General features: G+C 42.9%; 1 protein-coding gene across 1 annotated transcript; it reads left to right on the top strand.

Moving 5' to 3' along the window:
• Positions 1–1,008: 1,008 nt before the first annotated feature.
• LOC131911078 (large ribosomal subunit protein eL36-like) lies at positions 1,009–1,368 on the top strand. Its single transcript, XM_059263040.1, has one exon. The coding sequence runs from the start codon at positions 1,009–1,011 to the stop codon at positions 1,366–1,368; it is 360 nt and encodes a 119-aa protein (XP_059119023.1).
• The last annotated feature ends 10,744 nt before the right edge of the window (positions 1,369–12,112 follow it).

Below are 12,112 nucleotides of genomic sequence, written 5' to 3'. Positions count from 1 at the left end.
AGGCACACACAGTATACACACACACACACACACACACACACACACACACACACACACATACAAATACAGCAACATGCAAAATTAAGATAAAAATTTAAAAGGAAAAGAGAGGGAGGGAGGGAGGGAGAGAGAGAGAGAGAGAGAGAGAGAGAGAGAGAGAGAGAGAGAGAGAGAGAGAGAAAGCATACTTGGTCTTCCAAGCAAGGTCAATGCCAGAGCTAGAATAAGCAGCTTGATTAGGACTTGGATCACAGGAATAGAAAGCACAAAAGCTCTTAGAGGAAAACTGGAGGATCTTAAGCATAGACACAATATAGGACACAATTAATATAGGTGGTTTTGGCTAGAATAATATTGTTGTTTGTTATGTTGAGTAGTGTTCTCGTCACATAAAACACACACTAAAATGTTTAGGGTGATGGGTTCTGATGTCTTTTCAAATGGGCATGTCAAGAGAAGAGGGAAGCGACTGTAGAGCGTCTGTAACCCACCAGAGCTCACAGACACTCAGTTCATAATTCTTTTCCCTTTCCCACCGACTCAATAATCTTCAACACTAAGAAGCTTATACTATACGTGCAGAATGCACACAATTACATGATACCAACTTGGAAAACAGATGCCAGCAAGTTGAAGGAAAATATGTAGATGGTGGGAATGGCCTGTGTCACAAATCACAAATGCATTTCACGGGCAGGGGTTGTAGAATCACAGACAATTTTTTTAAAGTGGGATCTCACTATGTATGCTGCTGAGACTGACTTCGGTCTTCTGGCCAGTCTCCCAAGGAGTCAGGACCATCTACACCACACCCCCTGGCTATCATCAACTCCTAATCAGATTAGGAGGTGACACCATGTAGAGCTACTGTAACCAATTAGTCCTGTTTATGTCTTCACGTATATGTGTGCATTCAAAGACTATGTCAACTCACACTGAAAGGGATTTTAGTAGATAAAAATTAGCATCAAAGCTTCCTGTTGTGGCTGCCATTGGAGAGCAGCAGCCATGGCCCTGCGCTACCCCACGGCCGCAGGCCTCAACAAGGGCCACAAGGTGACGAAGAACGTCAGCAAGCCGGGACATAGCCAGTGCCACAGGCGCCTCACCAAGCACACCAAGTTCGTGCAGGACATGATCCGGGAAGTATGCGGTTTCATACCCCGTGAGCTGCGCACCATGGAGCTGCTGAAGGTGTCCAAGGACAAGCCCGTGCTCAAGTTCATCAAAAAGAGGATGGGCACGCCCATCCACGCCAAGAGGAAGCAGGAGGAGCTGAGCAACGTGCTGGCCGCCATGAGGAAGGCGGTGGCTAAGAAGGACGGATGCCCCTCCCCCAATAAATGTTGCTACTGCGGAAAAAAATAGCATAAAAGGACAGGAAAGCATTTCAATATTTAGTTCACAGGCTTTTTTTCCTTAGTAATGCACAACAGTAATACACATTTCGTTAAATAACAGTAATATACAGTTTTTTAAAATAATGTTGGTGTTCAAAGTGAACTAATAAATACCATACAATAATGGAGAATGATCTTATGTAGATGGAATTGGTGATATTTGCAAAATACATCAATGACATCAGTTGTCAAGTGTGATCAGATTATATGTGGCATTTCATTGTGGTTCTGATGTGAACTTTTTTTTTTTTTTTTTTTTTGTTTTTTTTTTTTGTTTTTTTTTTTCGAGATAGGGTTTCTCTGTGTAGCTTTGGAGCCTGTCCTGGAACTCACCCTGTAGCCCAGGCTGGCCTCGAACTCACAGGCTCTGCCTCCTGAGTGCTGGGATTAAAGGCGTGTGCCACCACTGCCCGGGCCCTGATGTGAATGTGGTGGTGGTGTTGGGTGTCCTTTCATATAGCTGTGGACCCTCTGAAGGTTTTCTTTTGAGAAATATCTGCTTCAGACCTCATAATAGTTTTTACAATGTTTAATTTTTAATTAAATTAAACATTTAATTGTGTGTGTGTGTGTGTGTGTGTGTGTGTGTGTTTGTGTGTGCTGTGGGTATGTGCATATGAGTACAGTGCATGGGTGGGGGCAGAAGAAGGTGTCTGAGTCCCTGGAGTTGAAGTTGCAGGTGGTTGTGAACCACCCAACAAAGGCTCTTGAAACACAACTTGGGTCCCCTGGAAGAGCAACAGGTACTCTAAACCTCATAACCATCTCTCCAGCCTCTTAACAAATTTTTTAAAAATTTAAGAAATTTTGACTCCTAGGGTTTTGCGTTTCTTGGGAATTTTAGATATTATCCCCTTTCATGGCTTCAGTTGTCAACTTGAACTGTCTTGGAAGAGAGAATCTTAATTGAGGAATTGCCTCCATTGGACTGGCCTGTGGGAATGTATGTGGGGCATCTTCTTAACTGCTGATTAATGTAGGAAGACCCAGATCATTGTGGCTGGCACCATGCCAGGATGGGTGTGTCCTGGGTTATATACATTTCTCCACTGTCTTTGCTTCTGTTCCTGCCTTCAGGTTTCTGCCTTGAGTTCCTACCCTGACTTTCCTTGATGATGGAATGTAACCTACAAGCCAAGTAGACCCTTTCCTTCCGAGCCGGGTTTGGTCAGTGTTTTATCACAACAATAAAGAGCCAAATTAGGACATACCCCTTTCTGATATATGGTTGACAAACATTTTTTTCCCATTCCATACTACTTGCAGTCTCACTCAGCTGTATAGCCTTGACGAGACATTTTCATCCGCGTTCAGTTCCTTAATGCATTACTTATACTAGTCAATGCAAGGGAACACCTTAATGTCCATCAACAATGTGATAGAGTCAAGAAAGCATGGCATGGGGCTGGGGAAGTGGTTCAGTCAGGAAAGAGCCTTCTGCACAATATGAGGACCCGAGTTTCATCCCCAGAAGCCATGTGAAAAACTGACCATGGTGGCATGTGTTTCTAATCTCAGCACTGGAAAGGCAGAAGCCAGAGGTTCCCCCGGGCTCACTAGCCTTACAGAATAGCCTAATTCACAAGTGCTAGGCTAGTAACGATCACTGTTTCAAGAAACAAGATGTGGGACTGTAAACCTGTTCAAAAAGTCACAGCTGGAGGAGGTCATAGACCCCAGGAAGGAACTGGCTACTGTTATTTATCTAAACTGACATGACACCCACTGTAATTTCAGTATTTATGCTTGTGCCTATGGACAAATGTGACTCTCATTCTTAATTAGAGAAGGTTCTCTTCAGTGAAAGGCAGTGGATGCAGACTTGAGGTTATTCATAGTACTTAGAATAAATGATAGTCTGGTGCTCATAGTGTTAAGGTTTAGGGATATTTAAACTACTCCATCTAAGGTGGGGAGAGCAGAGAGAAAAGAATGCAAGAACCCAAATATAAGGAGAAAATGCTAGACTCAGAATGTCACAAAGCCACAGCAAACATGATCTTACAGCAGCTGTAAGATCTGTTCTGATGGTCCTGCCCAAGATTGGGCCTGTCAATAGGCTATCATGGACTGACAGGCACTCATGAGACCCTCCTCCTCCCCACTGAACTATTAGCCACTAATGGATTCTGGAGGAGGATAGTCATCACCTTTAGCTGTGCACCCAACAGTGAGCAGGCTCCAGGGGACAGTTCCAAACCCGTGGTCACACAGATATTCCTGACTAAAGTCAGTGGGTCACAAACAAGACAAAAAGGCAAGAATGTGAGAAAGGGACCAGTAGGAATGTGGGGGCGGGGCAGTGAGGGGAAGATCAGAGTTGGCAGGGGAATGAGATTAAACAGAATATCCTATAGACAGGCATGAAACTGTCAAAGAACAAATGCAATCAACACGAAAGAGGAAAAGAAAGTCGATGACTCCTGAGGAATGGCACCCAAGATTGAGTTCTAACCCCTATATGCACCAACACCTACACCCGCACCTGCGTGCACGTGAACATGCCCACATATGCACACTCATGCATGTGTCTTTTAAGGAAAAGAAAACACGACAGAATGGGACTTTTTTGCCCAACTCTGAAAAGAGAGAAAATTGTCTATTTGGAAAAACATGACTGGGCTGAGTGAAATAAGCCAGTCACAGAAAGACAAATGCTATATGAACATAGTTACATGTGAAATATTAAAAAAAATAAATTAATTAAAACAGAGTCTTAACTGCAGAGCTAGAATCAGCATTCACCAGGACCTGAGGTGTGGGGAGAGCTGCCGGTCAAATCATCCAAGGGGGTAAGTCACATCTAAGGGACAAGTTCTAGAGATTCAGTGTGCAAGTTAGTGACTTGAGTTAAAAAGACTGTCTCACACAGCTGAAATGTGGTAAGAGGGTCTCATACGTCCTCATGCATGCATGCAAAAAATTTAACCATAGGACAATATGGGTGTGTTAGACAGCTTGATTGTGGATCCCATTCACAGAGTCCACATACATACACATGTTGCACCCCTTTGTACGCAATTAAAAATACATGAAATTTTTAATTTGCCAACGATACCACGATAAGCCAAACAAAAAGGATAATAAAAATGTTGAAGAGGAAAATTTCTAGTCAACAAAATGTTCCAATGATATATGTGAGCAACTGAAGTTTTTGTTAGTAGTTTCAAAGCACAGCCGGACAAACATTTCATTGCTGGGCACATGCCTGTCTGCCGCACACTCTCCTCTTCCACACGTTAGAGCCTGCAGACCTCCGCGTTTGCCTTTCCTTCTCTCCCAAGTCTTACTGTATTTTCTTCTTTCTCTGGCAGAGTTCCCATAATTTTAATCCCAGTTATCTGGATTTTTATCACAGGTAAATATACATCCATGTGTAAATGTACAAATTTATATAAATGATGTTTTCTTCCTTCGGCTCGGCCAGTGCACTGTCATTCTGTGTAGCTAATATGCACTCTTCTGTCTCCAAGGAGTTATTGATTTGGTTGTGGCTGGACCTTTCCCAATGCCAGTCAGATTGAAAAATGCTATTTTTATTCAGATTAAAGAATCTGGGATTCAACAAGTCAATAGCATATGGAGGATGTCAGGTCCATTCCTACCCAGCACAGTGTTTTCAGAGACCCTGGGGTATGGGGTAAACTCGTATGGATTATTCAGGTCTGACTGCGCAGCTCTCCATCTTAATTTCACTTTGCGTTAATAGCCATGTGGATGGTCTGGAGCAGAAAGTCAATTGAACTACAAAGGCCGCACTGCATCATTGATTTCCAGAAGCAGCCATAGTGCTTTGCAAGAAATAAAATATTGATTAAAACAAACTAAAGCGATTTTCTCTGCTTTCTTCATTTAGAGCTGTTTTATTTAACATTTGACTTTACTAGTTGGAGTTTTGCAAAAATTATGAGAATATTTGAGACTAATTATCAGAGACTCATTTGATAGCTGTGTGTAAGAACCTATGAGACTTTTATTATTGTTTCAAGAGATGATTTTTCCTAAATACTCAGCATTTTACTGGTAGCCTGGACAGAAATCATTTCACTATTTGATGTTAATTTGGCTCTGAGTCTTGGTGGAGGAGAGTGGGGTTGTGTTCAGGTTAAAAAAAAAAAGTCACATGGAATCATTTACAAATGACAATTTTCTTGACAGGTTCAGAATGTAAGAAACTGGTCATTAACACTGTTTCCCATAAGAGAGACGCACAGCTAGAAAACACACGGCCTTAACGTTAAATGGAAATGCTGAAAATAAGCAGGCATTACCAAAATAATTCCAAGTATTTCAGAGAAGTTGAACCAGGGTAAGGCACCCAAGTCACTTCAGAAATGATGGTTTCCTCTTGGCCCAATTAGGGAACCTGAAATGTGTTACATCGTGGTTCTTGGCACTCTAATTGCACATAAAACCCCCTTCCAAATCATAACGCGCCGTTTCTGTTTCTGCTGCAAACAAAAGACGAATTATTAAAATGGAGCGAGGTCTCGCGCAGCATTGGCGGCCTGCTTAGAGAGCAATCATTTAACACTTGCCCCTTGAAACTGAAGTTTACCTCTGCTCATTCTAACTCCACCTACCAGCAGCAGGCAGTGGTATTTTTTATTGTATTTTGTTTTAATGAGAGCAGCGAGATTTCATTACTACCCATTTAAACCAAATGGCTCTCCTCATCTGGTCTCTGACTGGACAGAAACAGGAAGACTCCTAGAGGATTCTCAAGGGTCATGATGCCCTCCAAGAAGAGCTGAACAGAAGCTCCTGTGGCCAAGGCTTCTGGACCCTAAAACTTCTTACCCATACTACTCAAGTCCACTGTCTTGAGGAGTCACTTGCTCGTTACTCTAAATTTGCTTTTTAATAAAGACAGTTTTTGTGTCTTTTTTGTTGTTGCTCCTCTTAAGCGAGAAAGGGGGACAGATAAATTTACACTGTGGGAAATAAATTCTTGCTTATCTTTATTTAGGGCAAGGAAAGACACAACAACAGGACAGATTTATGGTGGTGTGTTTTTAAACATTTCCTCAGTGGCTGTCCTGGAGGTGTGAGTACTGGTGATGCTCAGCTGTACAAAGAGCCTAGGGTTCAAGGCTACCCAGCTGACACTGCCTAAGCTGGACTAAAAGGTTGTTCCCCTGACCCCAACCTTGCTCTGCAGCCACATACAAACAACCTCAGATATAAATAGCAAATGCCTGCACATACTACCATTTAATATGCAATTCTGTTCCCAAATAACCAAGATGAATGAGTGGTTTCTAGCTGAGGTCACTGAAGTTCACTGCTACACAACTCCTCATCCTGTTTCAAATACATAGGGTCACTTCAAATAATGCAGCTGAGGATGACCCTGAACTCCCGATTCTCCTGCCCCCACCTTCCTATTGCTGGATTACATTTAACTACCACATCCAGCTTTCATGGTGCTGAGGATGCAACCAAGGACTTCCCACATCATGCTAGGCCAGCACTCTGCCTACTGAGTACATAGCTAGCCCCTGGGTTGTTTTGAAGAGCCAGTGTCTGGACTGTGGAGCCTGGGTAGGCATGTGCAGCCCCACACTTAGAAAGACCTCCACACTTGGTTTAGCTCTCTATTTCCCTTGTCTTGAAGTTCTTAAGGAATTTTGAACAAGGGAATTCCATTCTCGTTTTGCAAAAACTGGGTAATTGTCCATGAGCCGGAGTTTAATTTTTCCCTGCTCGCCCTCCTGCTGAGCTATGTGGCTCTTGTCTGGGTTATGGGGCTTAGCCCATTTTTACCTTTCTGTGCACTCCTTCGGCTCCATTTTCACAGTGTTTAGATTACTGCAGACGTGAACTTCCTGTGTCTCAGCGCTGGCCATGAATCAGGCTGGGAGCAGGGACCACGAGGCCCACAGGGGAGCTGCCTGCTTCCAGCTTTAGAATAACAAGCTTTTGACAGCTTTGTTTACATAAGTGCAGAATCGTGGCTCTATTCTACAGTGCATGGACATGTGACATCATGACTGGAGATTTCATTTATTTAGATTTTTTTTCTTGCAATATAATTTCCAATAAATAAATCTCCCTCAGGCAGGAAGATGTGGCATTTCATCACACTCACATTCTCCTCCTTGAGCATCCCCACTTACCACAGTTTCCACGGAAGGCTTGTGGGAACCAACAGAAGGCTCACAGAATTTACTAGAAAAGAGTCAAGTCTTTATGTGTATATTTTCCCCCAGACAGGGTTTCATGTATCCCAGGCTGGCCTTGAACTTGCTATGGGGTGGTGGAGGATGAACTTCAACTTCTGTTCCTCCTGCCTCTGCCTCCCACTGCTGGAATTACAGGTAAGTACCTGGTTTATGTGATGCTGGGGACTGAACCCAGGGTTTTGTGCATGATGTGTAAGCCAAACTATCCACATGGCAAGCCTGTGTTAGTTTCTTTTTAATCTTGTCTCTCCTTTGTGCCTAAGGGCTCAGAAACCATGAGTAAGATGTAATTGGAGGATTTACGCCTCTTGGTTACTTTTGAAATTTCAGGATTGAGTGGAAATGTGAAGACAACAAGGAAGGACGGTGAAAGCAGGGAAAGGATGCCATTTCCTTAGCACTGGTTGATTATTTATATGAGGAGGATATTGAGGACCAGGCACAATGGATGAAACTGTGCCAAAGTAAACACCTTGAGGTGCCTGTTGCCCGGGTCTGGGTCAAGAGTGCAGGGAAGGGAAGGAAGAGGTCTGTGGAGGGTAGAGTTGCCCTGGACAGCAAGTGCCGAGTCACATGCTTCAGACAATGGCTTTGCATGAAAGTATCGACAGAAATTTCTGGGAACATTAGAAAGCAACTGTTAAACCCAAAAGCTGAGGGGGCTAATGAGTATGGGAAGCTGAATCATGAAGCAGGTTCATGTTGGGAGCTGGCATGTAAGTCACCTCTGCTTAAGAAGTGGAACCTAACAGTGAAGACCTTCAGGTGAAGGTGTGAGGAGTTGTGAGGAGGGGACCCGAGTGACACTGATTACAGCTCTACAGGGTGGAGCCCATACAGGCAAGGGACAGGAAAGAATGGCTGTTTCCCATGGAAGACTCTGAAGGAATCTGCCTTCTTCTCAGGTCTGAGACTTGGGATTCTGGGCAATGACAGCCACAGCCATCATAATGAACCTTGACCTTTCGTCTACATAGCTATAGATGAAGGTATGTGATGGCCAGGCATGCCAAGAGTGGGGAGGGAAATAAAGGTGTGTACAGAAAGATTAATCTTTATTGGACCCTGTGATGGTTTGAATGACAATGGTCCCCATAAGGTCACATATTAGAAGGTTTGGTCTCTGGTTGGTGGAACTATTTGAGAAAGATTAGGAGGTTTGGCCTTGTTGAAGGAGATATGTCACTGGGGGCAGATTTTGAGGTTTCAGAAAACTAATGGGATTCCCAGTACATGTTCTCTCTGTCTCTGTCTCTCTCTGCATCTCTTATCTCTATCATCTCTACGCATCTCTAGCTCTATCATCTCTATCTCTATCATCTCCCTCTCCCCCGACCACTCTCTCTTCCTCTCTCTTTCCTCCGTCTCACAGTTGTTGAGTAAGGTATGAGGCCTCAGCTGTTTCTCTATTCTGCCATCATGGATTCTCACCCCCTGAAACTATAAACCAAATTAAACCCTTTCTTTTACAACTTGTTTTGATTTTTGGAGGAACGTGGAAGACTTCAGGACTTTGAACTAGGAAGGTGATTGAATGCTGTAATCAGAGCTTAATGGGCCATTCTAGTTAGAGCTTAGAAAACAGTGGCACTAAGAGCTATGTAGACTGTGGAGGATCCAGCTCAAGATGTTTAAGAGGGGAACAATATCAGCCTCTGGGCTAAAGATAATTCTTATGGTGTTTGGGCAAAGAAGTGGCTGCTTTTTACCTTTGTTCTGAAATTTTTCCTGATGCTAAATTGAAAAGTAATGGGCTAATTCTTTGTGGAGGAAATTTCAAGGCAGCCTAACATTGACTCCTTGTGTTGCTATTAGTCGGTCTTATATAGGTCTACAATAAAAGAGCTAATGGGGACAAAAAATTACAAAATATATAATTTGAGGGTGGAAAAAAAAGTGCACCAAGAAATTTAACATTGGAGCCAAGCCTTGTGCTGAAAGAGTTGAGAAGATTAAAAGAAAAGCCTGATGCAAAATGGAATAAAGGGAGGGATGACCTCAAGGCAAGACCTCACCCAGCTCAGCTTCCAACTTGTGAAAAGGAAAGGTCTAAGAAATATTCTGCTTCTAAAAAGCAACAACAAATCAAGCCTGCCATGAATGTGATTCCAGGTTGCCAGGGTACACCCCAAGTTGATAGTCAAACTTAGTATTGCCACTCATGTGGTGCTGCCTTAGGGTCATGAAGGGTACATAAGAATGGGGTTGGTGGAATCTTCCTGCACAGTTAAGGGGAGTTGCTGAGGCCAGGCATATGGCAGGGGACTTCCTACATGGAGACCATTGTATGAGAGAGGTCATTGTGTGAAACTGTGAAAGGGAAGCCTGGATTATGTTGGAGACCCCAAGATGTTAGAGGTGCCAGCGTCATGGGATACCTGCCGAGGAGAGCTGAACACAAGGAGTAGAAACAGCCTAAGACAGAGAAATGCGCTGCATTCAGCAATGCTGGAGGAGCATCTCAGCTACAGGATTTGGAGTTTACTCTACTGGGTTTTGCGTTTTGGTCTAGTATCTCCTTGCTATTATCAGATTTCTCCCTTTTGGAATAGTAATGTGTATTCTGTGGGATTCTATGTTGGAAGTATGTAATTTGCTTTTTATTTTGATTGTAACAGGGGGTCACAATTAAGAGATGGCCTTGAGTCATGAAGAGACTTTGCACTTTTAAACTATGTGGAGACTGTGAAAGACTATGGTGGCTTTTGAAGTTGGACTAAATACATCTTGCATTATGATATATGGCCACGGGCTTATTGGGGTCAGGGAGTAAAATGTGGTGGTTTCGATAAGAATCCTACCTCCACCCCTCCAGCTCATCTATTTGAATACTTGGTCCACAGTTGGTGGAACTGTTTGGGAAGGATTAGGAGGTTTGGCTTTGTTGGAGGAGGTTTGTCACTAGGGATGGGCTTTGAAGTTTCAACAGACGCCTGTGGTCCCTAGTACTCCTTCTCTCTCTCTCTCTCTCTCTCTCTCTCTCTCTCTCTCTCTCTCTGCCTCATGGTTTGTGAATGGAGATGTGAGTTCTCCCTTGTTCTCTATGCCACCGTGGACCATAAACCTTTGAAATGGTAAGTTAAGTACTTTCTTCTGTAGGTTGCCTTGGTCATGATGTTTTATCAGAGCAATGTAAGAGTAACAAAGTCATCCCATTCACGCGTATCTCATTTCTTTGGAAATAAAAATAACCGATGTTGAATTGCTCTCTCCTTTTCTCCCATCCCCTTTTGTTCTCTGTTTTCCCTCTGCCTCTCAATTTAATTTAATTTTATTTTGATAGGCTGTCATGTAACCAAGGGTGGCCACAAATCTACTACACGGCCAAGGATAACCTTGTACTTCTCATTCTGCCACTTCTACTTCTCAATGCTCGGTTCATAGACTCCTGGGGATCATACTCATGACCTTGTTCATGCCGGGCAAGCTCTACCAACTCAGCTACATTCACAGTCCCACAAGATTTCTTGTGATGATGCAGAAAAATATAGTTAGCTAATGGTGGAAATGAACAAGAAAATATTTGTGGATGGATATCTGTCTCTGAGAGAAAATGGGAAATTAGCAGCAAGAACCATATGCTAAAGCTCCAAGCACTGGGGGCATGGCAGTTCCAGGTGGACCCTGAGAGACTCCTGCTTTCAATGAGAATCAATCTGTCTTAGTTAGGGTTTCTATTGCTGTGAAGATACACCATAACCATGGAAACTCTTATATAGAAAAACATTTAATTGGGGCAGGGACTTACAGTTTTAGAGGTTTAGTCCATTATCACCATGGTGGGGCATAGTGGTGGGCAGACAGACATTGTGCTGCAGTAGGAGCTGAGAGTTCTACATCTTGGTCCACAGGCAACAGGAAGTGGATTGAGACACTGGGCATGTTTTGAGCATATAGAAGATATTAAAGCCCTCCCCCACAGTGACACACTTCCTCCAACAAGACCACACCTATTCCAGCAAAACCACATCTCCTAATAGTGTCACTCCCCGTGAGCTTATTGGGGCCAATTACATTCAAACTGCCACACAATCTCTGCGGCTTCTGGCCTCACAGTAAAGCTGGTCCAGCTCTGGGCTCTCTAGCCAATGAAAAGTAATCATATTCTCTTCTCAATTTTAACCAGATTTTTATCTTTTAAAAGTTCTAAATTCTAAATTCCTCTCTTTAGTTTTCTCTTTTATACAGTATATAACAGCAGCACATGGAGATTCTGAGTAGTAGTGAGAACAAAAGATTCAAGTAAGTTCAGGGAGCAAAGAATTAAACTTCCATGAATACAGTCGAATAATTTTGTTATGTGATGTTTTCATATATTTGCAAGAATTTTTATAATAAAGTTTATTAAGAATATTTTGGTGAGGGTACCACATTCTTCAATGAGGAAAGTGTGGTCTCTTCAGCAAATGGTACTGTGAAAACAAGATGTCTGCATGCAGAGAAGATGGATTCTCACTTCCTCCTATATCCAAAATGGATCAAACTTTCATCCAAACATAAAGACCAGAGCTACAAAGCCTATAAAAT

The sequence above is a fragment of the Peromyscus eremicus genome, chromosome 5, assembly GCF_949786415.1.
Source record: "Peromyscus eremicus chromosome 5, PerEre_H2_v1, whole genome shotgun sequence".
Classification (NCBI taxonomy): Eukaryota; Metazoa; Chordata; class Mammalia; order Rodentia; family Cricetidae; genus Peromyscus; species Peromyscus eremicus.
The sequence above is the reverse complement of the archived record's forward strand: the minus strand, read 5'-3'. Positions and strand labels throughout refer to the sequence as shown.

Bases quoted from the DNA above. Each gene is read 5' to 3' on its own strand.
- LOC131911078 (XM_059263040.1), top strand. From the start codon at position 1,009: ATGGCCCTGCGCTACCCCACGGCCGCAGGCCTCAACAAGGGCCACAAG.